Genomic DNA, 12372 nt, shown 5'->3' with positions numbered 1-12372 from the left:
CACACACACACACACACACACACACACACACACTTCCTCAGGAAGGCAGCCCAGGCCTGCATCTTCCTACGTACAGTTTTTCCCCCTGCTGTTTTTACATGGCATTCAGGAGAGTGCTGGTTTTCTCTGTAGTTTTAGTTTCTACAATGAGTATAACCTGGGTTGCTAGTTGAGGAACACTTTTTTAAAATGCAGATTAAGAGACTCCCAACCCCCAAGATTCTGATACAGTGAGTCTGGGTGAGGACCTGTATTTTCACTAACATCTCCTCTGGGTGTCCATGGTAAGTATCTACTGAGAGTGTTCTCAAACTGTAAGATGCATATAAATCACCTAGGAGTTGTGTTAAAATGCAGATTCTGATTCAGTGAGGTTCTGCATTTCTAGCAAGTTCCCATGTGATGCTGGTACTGCTGGTCCATGGAACACTTTGAGTATAAGCAAAGGTGTACAAGGTGGCACTAGACTATTTACTGGTGATGGGGATTATTAATATGAACAGTTGCTTAATTTTTTTTTTTTTTTTGGAATATAGTCATCCCTCTATATGGGAAGGGGGATGGGTTCCAGGACCCCCATAGGTACCAAAATCCAAGGATGCTCAAGTCCTTTGTAGAAAATAGCATAGTACAGTCGGCCCTTCATACCCACAGACTCCTGAGCCTGGTGATTCAGGGTCTCCTTGGAATTGTCATTTATGCAGAGTAATGTCTGGAAGCCACAGGTTCCAGTCCTAGCCCTGTCCATGCTTTGTTTAGACTCTCTCAGCCTTTGTTTCCTCATATTCAAAAAGAAGATAATACCCACCTTGTGGGGTTGCTGTGAGGATGACAGGCAGCGTACACAGGTGTCTTACTCAGGGCCTGGACAAGGCAGTGCTGTTGAATGAACAAATGAATGAGGCATGAATTATTGAGAACATTCAACTTGGAATTTCCCAGTCTTTAGCAGCCGTTCTGACACATTGAAGATGGGCTTGGCAATTACAATCAACATGAGCAAAACTTTCCTGAGACTAGGAGACACATTTGCTTAAAAAGTGTCAGGGAACTGTCAACAAGAAAGTGAGACTCAAGTGCTGGGTAATTTGCAGGACACACCAACACAGATTTCCTGATTGATGGGATAGGTGGTGGGACCTTCTATGGGGAGGTGAACAGTTCTACATCTGGAGAAAATTTGGTAAAGAATGGTGGGTAGTAAACTCTGGCTCTAAAAGCTAACAATATTCTCAAGGTAATGTCCCAGCCTCTGGGGTGACTTACATTTCTTTTTAAGAAAACAATGAGAACATGATTATCTTTATCACCACATCACCACAGGGGTGGTAGGGAATCCATTCTGGGTGTGCTGGAGTCTATGAAAGATCTGGTTTCTGAATATTCTTTGTGATGACCACATTAAAGCAATGTGGCTTTTTCAGCAATGGATCTCGTCACTTTATAGTACGTAACATGCACAATTAAACAATCACTCAAAGGTGTGGTAGTACCTCACAATGTCACTGGCCTGGCTGCAGAATAACTGAGTGGTCCTTATGGTTCTGAACAAGTGAAAATTATTTTTGAACTTGTGGTTTCTTGAAATGTGAATTACTAGGAACAACTAACTGCAAAGGCATTTGGGAGAGAAAAATGTGCTTATGACAGAAGTGAAAGACTGCTGAAATTAACTTTCCAAATGCTCCACTTTTGAAGGCCCGAGCAACAGACCACCTCCCAGAATCGAAGGCAGGAACTTTTCCTCACCAATTCCAAACAAACCTCGGCCACCATCCCCTGGGGAAGATGAGGTAATAAGGCATCTGTTTGTACTCCGTTTTGTTCCCCCAGCAAATGAATCATCAGAACTCCCATTGAACACTCTCTTGTACTTCTATTAGCCTTATTTTTTTTTTTTTTTAGTGAAAAAAATTAAGAGGAGGATTCGATGAAAAATATTATTTTCTTTTTCCTTGGTGTTTTTCAGACTCTTCCAATGGCAAATGTGTGTTTTGCATTAAATAAGCAGAAAGATAATCTTATTTTTCATCTGTTTCTTAGCTTATGACATTGCAATAAGTCACTTAACTGCTCGTTAACTCAGTTTTTTCATTGAATATATTATCATTCTAAACTAAAGAAATTACTACATCTTTACCTTTCCTGATAAGAGGCTCCATTATATATGGCATTCTTATTCACAGTTACCTTTGCATCCAGTGTAATGATAAAAAGCAATTCAAACAAAATATCTTCTATGTAGCCTTACCTGAATGATTCTATATTCAAATTAAGAAAACAAATATTTCAGACCTCATGGAAGTGAGGTGGTGATTTATGGAAATGATTACTTGGAGGCTTTTCTTTTCACTTACATATGTAACTGCAAAATTGATTCCGTTTTTAAAAATTTACATTTCAGAATTCATTAAATGAAGAATGGTATGTTTCTTATATTACCCGAACAGAGGCAGAAGCTGCTCTCAGAAGGATAAACCAGGTACTGTGTTAATGTTTATTTTTTAGTAGTTATAAATATTAATGGAAGAAAATAAAGGGAACTGACTTTTATTGAGTACCGATTATGGGCTAGGAATTCTGCTGGATGCTGTTCGTGCTTTTATACCAAGGGGACCAATTAGTGCCAGCTTCCTATCTACCAGCATCCAGAGCAATGATTCCTAGGGTCCTGAGAAAATAATCTAAATTAAGGTAATCATTTGGCTGGCAGAATCTTAGATTTTATTAATGAAAATGGTCCACCTTTGCACAGGAATTATACAAGGCCAAAAGGAGACTCTCTCCTCCCAAATTCCAACATTTTAAGGAAGATTCCATGTTCCTCTTAATACATAGTTGGCATCCACATCAATGTGAAGGGGCCCATATTGAGAGACAACAGCAACTTTTCGTCCTTTCTCCTAGCAGTTTCTAGCTGCCCGTTAACACTGAGGTCTGGAACTAGATTTCTTGTCTGCCAGTGCTGAATATTAACCTTAAATCTATGTATCAGAGACAGGAAAGCAAAGATCCTTGTCTTTCACAGCTCTCACATTTGGAGACTACAACTGTAGTTCTCAAGCTTTGTTGCACATTTAAATCACCTGAGGAGCTCTAAGAAAAATTCTGATTCCAGTCTTACCTTGAGAGATTCTAGATTTAATTAGTCAGGGGTGCCGTGTGGGCTCTGGAAGTCTTCAAAACTTGAAATTCTAAAGCAAAGCCAGGACTACGAATATTTGTTCAACAAGTATATTTGCGCAACAGAGATGTTCTAAAATTTATTCAATCATCTTGGAATGAACAGAATAAAGGAAAGCCATTATTGCAGATTGTTGACTATTTAAGACAATCCTGATTCAATACACAGAGGAGGAAGTAATTTAAATGGATTCCTCCTTATTCATTCTATTTTAATATTAGATCTTTACAGTATTAATTTGATGTAGCAATAATTTATGGAATGAAATTTTAAAATATAGGCCAAATCACAACGGTATTTTGGTAAATATTAGGGAAAAAGGGTGCTAAGAACACCTGCCAAGGTTCAGGTGTTTTATAATGAAACACTGTATCTGGACATCGTGAAGTTTTAAAATAGGTAAATTTCTTAGGTATTTGCAGGTATTTTCTGACTTTGGCTGTGGAAAGACAGGATTAGAGAATTAGCTTTTGAGTCAGAAGATGTATCTGTAGTTAACCAATAAAGTTATTTTGCTGGCCCTTTATCCACTCAACCACCTATTACTTGTTTTATTACTGAAAAAGAGATTCCTTTTTCATAAAGAGACTTCAAAGATGTCTCTTTGAAATTTGTAAATGTCTCTGCTGCCTCTTTCTTGACATCAAGGACTCCATGACACATGGGACTGCAGCTGTTTGGGGAACTGAATGTTCACTGAATTGTCAACTGTTAGGTTTCCAGATCCCTAGAGTCTTGTTTTCTGCTCTTACAGACAATAGGAGTATTGACTTTTCCTGCTCCCATAGTAACAGGAATTTATCCTTTCAGGATGGCACTTTTCTGGTTAGAGACAGCTCTAAAAAAACAATAACCAATCCATATGTCCTCATGGTGTTGTACAAAGATAAAGTTTACAATATCCAGATCCGTTATCAGGAGGAAAACCAAGTCTACTTGTTGGGAACTGGACTCCGAGGGAAAGAGGTAAGGGCTTCTAATTATACAATTTCCCTCGAGTCTCTATTTATGTCTTTCTGCATACTTACCTACCTGGAATCTTGCTGTAGCATTCTTTGCTGGGGCGGGGGCGGGGGGGGGGGGAGGGGTTCCATACTTTATGGCAACTTAAAGTCACATTAGTGAAACCCTTAATTTACTGGAAGGAAATAAAATCTTAACAGTAGCTACCTGTGCCACGGAATCTTTTTTATATCTTTTATTCCAAGTAGTCTAAAATCACTTGTGTAAATTTAAAAATGGTAACATTTAAGTTTTTAAAAACTAAGTTAGATGGTGTAAAAGGTAAGGCCCTTCTTGCATTCACCTCTGTGACATAATTTTAATGTAAGATTACAGTGTATTTATAAAGCTGTATCTTAAATGAACATCTGGAAAAAGGGGAAAAATAGAATTCTCTTGGTGATTATTTAAGATACTTGGTCATTTCTTGCTAAACATGGAAGTTTGACCCATGAACGTGGCAAAATTGTCAAAAACATTTTCCTGTCTTTCGCCAAAGTTTACGCTAGTCACTTTTTGGGTGGTAATCAGGACTGGTGTGAAGGAAACCTTTCAGGGCTGCTTTTTTAAGCTACAACTAAACTGAATACCCCAAACATATTCTTTAAGCTCAACGTTCCAGGAGGAGAAGCAGCTGAATCAAACATTTCCAGAATGAGAAGCAACTTATCCATAACTTCCACTTCACTCCAAATAGTTTTATGATAATATAGATGAGTAGAAAAAAAGTCCACATGACTTTGGCCATATGTTTGAATCACTGGTTCCATCTGGGTAGAGCTGCATCAGTCCTATAGAAGCAGAGACATCTGCCCTCCAGGATGTCTATTGGTCTAGTGGGAACACAAATACAAACCACGGATTGCAGCTGCCCTGGAGGGCAGCACCTAGCCGGGCAGTCTTGGGGGCAGCGCATAAATCTAAGGTACCTAGGAGACTTCTGACCCACATCCAGATGGATGGATGGGGATTTTCCAATCTAGCCATCAGTGATAGGGTGATCCAGGTAATGAATGCAAAGACTTGCTTCAGAGCTCTGGTGAAGGTGGCAGTTGGGGACACAGCAGAGATCATGAAGGCAATGGTATGACCTGCTACCGAGATCATCTTCCAACACAAACACCAGGGATGCTGTCTGACTCGAACTCCTTAGGCTTTCTGACGTTATTAATGATTCAGAGTAAAGCAGGATACACAAACCAAAACCAAACCACAAATGAAACAACCCTAAGGTAAGGCTATCAGGATTAGACTCCCTGCCCTCATATATATACATATAAATATAAATATATATATGTGTATATATATATATATATATATATATATAGCCTGCCATATGAAGTTAAATATACATACACACACATAAATATACACATTTGCTTTAACCCATGTTGGTGAGGAATTAGTTTTTCAAAGGTCCGCAGTAGAAATCATTAAGCTATTTGCCAAATTTTACACACACACACACATATATTCCCATAATCCTCATATTTCAAGAGGTAGATTATTATGCAGATTAAAAAAGTGAGAGTGAAATTCTTGCTACCCATATTCCAATGTTGATTTATCTCCCTATTTTAAACCTTTCAGGACTTTCTGTCTGTGTCGGATATTATTGACTACTTCAGGAAAATGCCGCTTCTACTCATTGATGGAAAAAACCGAGGTTCCAGATACCAGTGCACGTTAACCTATGCTGCAGCTTATCCCTAGCAAGCCAGCCAAGCAAAGGAACCTTACTCCTGCCTCTGATGCCAGCATGGGAAGATCAGTCAACTGTGGTAAACCATCAGACACTTGGGACTGAATTGAACCCCTTAACATGAAGAGTTTTGTCCTTTTGCTTAAAAAGTGTTTGAAATGAAGACTGTCAGATATCCCATAATTTATTTATTCTTCTTCAATGTTTATAAAATGCATGAGTAATAATGTTCACACTTGAAGTGGAGTAGGGCACTGTAATAATTCATTTTAAAAAGATACCGTATTTGTGAATACCCATTTCCAAGTACATTAGTTTGCCCAGCTACACAAACAATATGGGGCAAGCTGAGCAACACTGAAATGGTAATAATTTTGGTAACACATTAAAAACTGAATTTTTTAAAATAGGCACTCCTTTGTCAAAGGCAATCATCAGTTTTATATGCACAATTTGAAACTTATACTAAAATTCAGTTTCTAGGCAGCAATAATTTAAGAGGCTTCCAAAACATTTCATCCTTTCTTATTTGTTTTTTTTTTTTTTTTTTTTTGCTGGGGGGATTTTTGTGTACTTTTTTATGAAAAAGATAAATGCATGTCAGGATAACTCCCTGGAATTAAAATTAATTTGCCTTTTGCTTCACTTTTGAGTTCCTAAGACAACTTTATTGACTTTACTTAGTTCTTACTTTTTTATTTGTTTTAAATCAAATTTAAGATACAAATGCCCAAAGAAAACATTTTAAATTTAGAGATGAGGCTTTGGTGTCAAATTTAAGTTCATCACATCCAACACCCACATCCTACCTCCACACCACCCCCCCAACCAAATCCAAAAGCATCATCAAGTGAAATAGATTTTACTGAAGTCTTCCCAGGAAAATGAAAGAACAATGCATATATACATGGAAAAATCTGATCAGACTTTCCAATTAGATAGGTTTTTTTTTTTTTTTCCTGACAACTGTAATAAAGCCCTTCTCTTCATCCATTCCCAAGAGGCTTTATAAATTCTTCAAAGCAATTCAGTTCTTTCCTTCAACATTCATATCTCACTTAACAAAAAGTAGGCACGTCACACAATGAAAACCTCACATTCAGTTAAGTTTTCCCTTTTGAGGCCTGGGTTGTTATTCCACAACTTTTATTAACAATAAAAATGTATGGCTTCTCTGTTTAGTATATGAGATTTCTGAGTCACAAAGATTCTTGTCTTCAATTTCATGAGATAATAGAAAGAACACCGGGGAGTTCCTGCCGTGGCTCAGTGGTTAATGAATCTGACTAGGAACCCTGAGGTTTTGGGTTCGATCCCTGGCCTCACTCAGTGGGTTAAGGATCTGGTGTTGCCGTAAGCTGTGGTGTAGGTTGCAGATATGGCTTGGATCTGGCATTGCTGTGGCTCTGGCATAGGCCGGCAGCTACAGCTCCGATGAGGCCCCTAGCCTGGGAACCTCCATATGCCACAGGTACAGCCATAGAAAAGACCCCCCCCCCCCCCAAAAAAAAGAACACCAGAAGGGATCTTGGAAGTCATCTAGTTAAAACTGACAACTTGCTAAAATAAGTATGTAGAGACTTTTAACCACTGACAATTAAAATGATGCTTCACAAACATCATCCTTACAAACCAGAAGTTCTCAATTCAGGGTTCAGAACTCAGGAATTCTAAAGCTGAAAAACTTTCATTCATTTACATGTTTATTCAAGAGGATATTCGACAAGCATTGACTCCATGCCTATTCTGTGCTAAACACTGAGCTAGGTGCTGGGCAATGAGGCTAGAACTGCGATGGAGGGAGCTGACCTTGTGTCTTGCTTTGTGGTATTACATACCTTATGTTTAAAAATATTTAAAATGAAGGACATGGCAGATTTCAAGCAACTATTTGGTAGTGAATTATGTTTAAAAAATAAAGATTATTATTTTAAATTTCTGTTGGCAGAAAGGGACAGAAATTAGCAACTTTTAGGACACAGGTGTCCTAAAAATAAAACCTATTCCACCCCAATGATTGAAATAAGTGATGAGTATCTGATGTTTGAATGACTAGCATTCTTTCTCCCCTTCTTTGGGCCATGGCAACTCTGTTCTTTTGATGTGGCATCTCCTTTGGCTACATACCTGGCATATGATCCCAGTCTCACCAAACATAGTTGCTCAAGACCCATCTTAATCAAAGCTGGGCCAATCAGGATCTTTCTCTGGAATGTTAAACACAGAGGCTGAGACAAAGGATCTCTCTTTTCTCTGGGGTCCCCCAAAGGTAATGCTGAACATCTGGAGTTGTCTGCCATACCCCTTCCACCTATGACATGGAGGAAACCAGCCTTTAGGAAAGGATGAGGTGGATACAGAAACAGAACCAGGATGGAGACCTCTGATGAATTTGTGGAGGCCCTAAAATCCATCCCAGCCATGGACTTCCAATCACATGACCCAATAAATGCTTCAGTTAGCTTGAGTTGCTTTTGGCACTTGCCAGCAGGTGAGATCTGATTAATACAAACTCATACCAAACACTTATAATTTAGTAACTCTCTTTTGACCTAAGCCAAATTCAAGCATAAAAGATAAGCAGGGCCCCATGGCCAATTTCCTCTGACATACTTTTGCCATGAGTGAAATAAATTAGCCATTCCTTGAAACATTAAAACAAGAAAAAAAAAAAAAAAAACAGCCTTCAAGAACAGGAAATGATTAGTTACAACTCAACATATCTTTATTTTGTTTCTTATTATATTACATATATTAGTAAACTCAATTCTACTAGATATATGTCGATTCAACAACACAAAGTTATAGATTCACAATACAAGGTCAGATTTAAAAACTGTTGGAAGCAACGGTTATATCTGACATTTCAGACTCTTCAAAGAGGGGACTGTTTCTCTCAGTTTTCTTCACATCATCTGTCTTTACAGGATGACTAAAATGTAGGGTAAGGTCACAAAGCAGTAACTGGGACAGCTCTGCGTAAAAGAAAACAATAGAAGACACTATTTGTAGCACTTATGTCATAGACAACTAACATTACTTTAAGTAGCTATCTCCTAATTCTTTTTTTTTTTTCCTTTTTGGGCCTGCACCCGCGACATATGGAGGTTCCCAGGGTAGGGGTCCAATTGAAGCTACCACAGCCACAGCAACGCCCGATCCAAGCCACATCTGTGACCTACACCACAGCTCATGGCAACGCTGGATCCTTAACCCACTGAGCAAGGCCAGGGATCAAACCTGAAACCTCGTGGTTCCTAGTCGGATTCATTTCTGCTGCGCCACGACAGGAACTCCAATTTCCTAATTCTTAATTTAGTTTTCTATTAAGTGACTACTGATCAAACTACAATTTAGATGTGCCCCATTTTGACTTAAGAGTCAAATTTATGTAATACAAAATAAGAAACAGAAACTCACTAAAAAGGCTCTTTAGCTCAAACAACTATCCTGTTAAATTGCAATTTGGTTTTTTCAAATTTAATTTATACCTTTTTAAATTATTATTTTCATCTGTTATACATGCACATAGTGTAAAGAATCAAATAAGGCATGTTACAAAAAATAGCAATTCCTATCTCCCAGAGGCAAGCACTTTTAACTTCTTTGGAGAACATTTTGTTTTTGTTGCTTTTGTGGTTCCTTTCTGTGTTGAGTTTTTGTTTTGGGAGTAGTAGTATTTAATTTCCATATCTCTAAATGACACGCATATTTTATTTTTTCAATTTTAGTTATTATCTATTTGCTTCTGACCACAGAAAATTAAGACACACCTCTTTTCACTCACTCCATAGCCCCCCCATATACCTGAGTACAATTTTTCCTAGCTCAATATTTAATGTTTACATTTTTCTGATTATATGTTTTTAACAGTTGAGTATTAAATGACATCTCCCTTCCTGGAAGCTACCACCCAATCACAGTTAAAAAGTGTTTTCTTTCTTTCACTGCTATACCCCAGTTTCTGCAGAGAGTACACCTACTCTTGGTCCAGCCAAGAGCCCTGACTGTTCTGTTGCTGAGAGCCTCTCCTCTCTGAGAGGCTTCTGATCTGCTCTAGTCTGGACCGACAGCTCTCCAGGACTGCTATGCAGCACACATCTTGGGAATTCCCTTCACCATTATCCTAGGGACGCCTTTCACCCCTCCCTTGTGTGGAATACCTCTTTTTCCAGAATCTCACATCTCTTTCTTTTTGGTCTACTCTCCTGTTTGGTGGAATGCACCACAAGTTACTTCCCAAGGGGAAGAAATTTATGTCTGAAAACTTCTTTCTAAAATGCAAATCTGCTGGAGTTCCTGCCATGGCTCAGCAGAAGAGAGATCTGAGTAGTATCCATGAGGACGCAGGTTCAAGTCCTGGCCTTGTTCAGTGGGTCAAGGATCCGGTATTGCCATGGTCTGTGGCATAGGTCCCAGACATGGCTCGGATCTGGCGTGGCTGTGGTGTAGGCTGGCAGCTGCAGCTCCAATTTGACCCCTACCCTGGGAACCTCCCTATGCTACAGGTGTGGCCCTAAAAAGCAAAATATAAAATAAAATAAAATAAAATAGTAAATAAATAAAATAAAATAAAATGTAAATCTGCTGAAAATGCTCATTGGTTCACCACTATCCTCAAGATAAAGTCCAAACTTCCTAGAACTGACTTAGAAAGATAATCCTTGCTGAAGTGTTGAAATTGGTTTTGCGAGATTATGAATTAGGCAAAGCTAACTGGATTCCTTTATATTTAACTCCTTAGAGCCTTTTTAACATGTACCATGTGAATCTGAGAGAATTACATGGCATAAAGTCCTTCCCAAACTTATTTGTCAATACATGGACTCAGTTTTTATGCCCCTGGGAGAACACATAGAAAAAGCCTAACAGACGCTCACTATTTGGGGTCTAACAGTCACTCCCCCATCTTTGGGGCACAATTTGATTGCATTTGAGGTGATCCTCTCCCCAGCTCCAGGATTAGTCCCGACTGACTGAAACTTGCATTGGCAGTCCTATTCCCCTTGGTGGTGACTGACGCAAATCTGACCAATGCTGGAAGAATCTTGGGAAAGGCTTATATAAAGAGACAACAGGCAGAGACAGTGTTTGTATATATGGTTGTCAGCAGGTAATGGTTATGAGAAGTGATAAACAGAGTGAATGTAACAAAGCAGAAATATGGAAAGAACCTAGTGCTTGACGAATTCTTTAAAACTCTGAATTACCTTTATTTAGGGCTGCTCAACCTTGGATCTTTTTGCTATCTTCCTTATCATATAAGCCACGTTAAGCTGGTATCTGTAACTTGTAGTTGAAGGCCTAATAACAGTCATAACTCACATAGAGGCTGTCTTCAAATACCAAGAGTTGTCATAAGAATAACAACTACATATTCAGTGGTTTCCATAGTCAGAAACAGGATCAATGGGTGAAAGGAAGAGGGAAATAGATTTCAGCTAGTCCATGAGGAGGAACTGTCTATGATGGAATAGCGTGTGGTGAGATAGAATGTTCCTCAAAATAGGGAATATTTTTGGTCAAGGATAGATTAGCCCTGGAAATAGTCAATCATGGAATTTTTACATGCCTGGGATAAAATTAGAGAACATGCCTATGAGGTCTAATCCTACTAGAACCATTAATTCACACAAACTTATTCCATTTTTATTTGGAAGAACTTTAAGGGCTTAGTAAGGATTAATGGATAAAGATACTGAATTGTGAGACTGTGACATCACTGTGTAACAGTTTGTTGAAGGGAAGGAAGGGGAGAAATTTAGAGAGCTTAGTTAGATTTCATAAGCTTTTTATAAAGTGCCAGGGATGAAAATTCAATTCTAATTTCTGGTGAATGCTCAAAGATAATGCATCTTTAGAGATCCAGTTCACATTACAGTGTGAACATTTCTTAAGAAATAGAGAAATCCTAAATAGTAGGCAAAATTCAGTTACACCCCAGCAGAAGCACAAACTAGCTCTACTATTTATTTATAATAATGACATGCAAACATTTTAAGTTACTGAGTCCATAGTACCTTTCATCTTCTTTAACTCCAAAGAAATTGTGTTAATGTTTTTAATTATAGCTTCCACACTTAGTTTATGGTCAGTCACATTATTCTTAAACATCTGATTTTAAAAGAGAAACAAAAACAATGTATACATCAGAAGTATTTACGTACCCTTTAAAAATATTTAAATTTTCAGTATTTCTAAAAGGAAAATGTTATTTCAGAACTAAATTATTTGTGAAGTTACACTCTCTATAAACGGTTAGAATTCTAACATAGGAAGGCATCAACTTGTTAATATTTTTCCATCTGAAAACATAAGAATTCTAACTGGAATTCTTAGGATGAGGTTTCTTCTTTAATCAAACCATATCCGCAAGACAGGGCCCTCCCAAGATAAATGCATATGGCCCTTTTCAGAAAGTCTTGGCCCTTAAAAACTACCTTACAATTTAACAATCTCATAAAATCTTCTCTAATTCTTACAT

The 12372-nt window shown here is 38.1% G+C and overlaps 2 protein-coding genes across 4 annotated transcripts in view; one reads left to right on the top strand and one right to left on the bottom strand.

Moving 5' to 3' along the window:
• The window catches only part of LCP2 (lymphocyte cytosolic protein 2), a 43446-nt gene extending 36374 nt beyond the window's left edge, over nt 1-7072 (top strand). For all 3 annotated transcript variants that reach the window (XM_047785298.1, XM_047785381.1, XM_047785211.1), the window contains 4 exons: nt 1699-1793; nt 2405-2482; nt 3995-4150; nt 5777-7072. In XM_047785298.1, the coding sequence (XP_047641254.1) occupies nt 1699-1793; nt 2405-2482; nt 3995-4150; nt 5777-5899 (452 nt within the window). In that variant the 3' untranslated portion in view covers nt 5900-7072. The remainder of the gene's footprint in view (nt 1-1698; nt 1794-2404; nt 2483-3994; nt 4151-5776) is intronic.
• Nucleotides 7073-8685: 1613 nt separating this feature from the next.
• On the bottom strand, nt 8686-12002 carry C1H5orf58 (chromosome 1 C5orf58 homolog). Its single transcript, XM_047785085.1, has 2 exons — nt 11909-12002; nt 8686-8863 (listed from the first exon to the last, which is right to left on the bottom strand). Exons 1-2 carry the CDS (start codon nt 12000-12002, stop codon nt 8718-8720), a joined length of 240 nt encoding a protein of 79 aa, XP_047641041.1. The 3' UTR covers nt 8686-8717.
• Nucleotides 12003-12372: the final 370 nt, after the last annotated feature.

The sequence above is a fragment of the Phacochoerus africanus genome, chromosome 1 (genome assembly GCF_016906955.1).
Source record: "Phacochoerus africanus isolate WHEZ1 chromosome 1, ROS_Pafr_v1, whole genome shotgun sequence".
Taxonomy (NCBI): Eukaryota; Metazoa; Chordata; class Mammalia; order Artiodactyla; family Suidae; genus Phacochoerus; species Phacochoerus africanus.
Note: the sequence above shows the minus strand (reverse complement) of the source record. Positions and strands in the feature narration are given on the sequence as shown.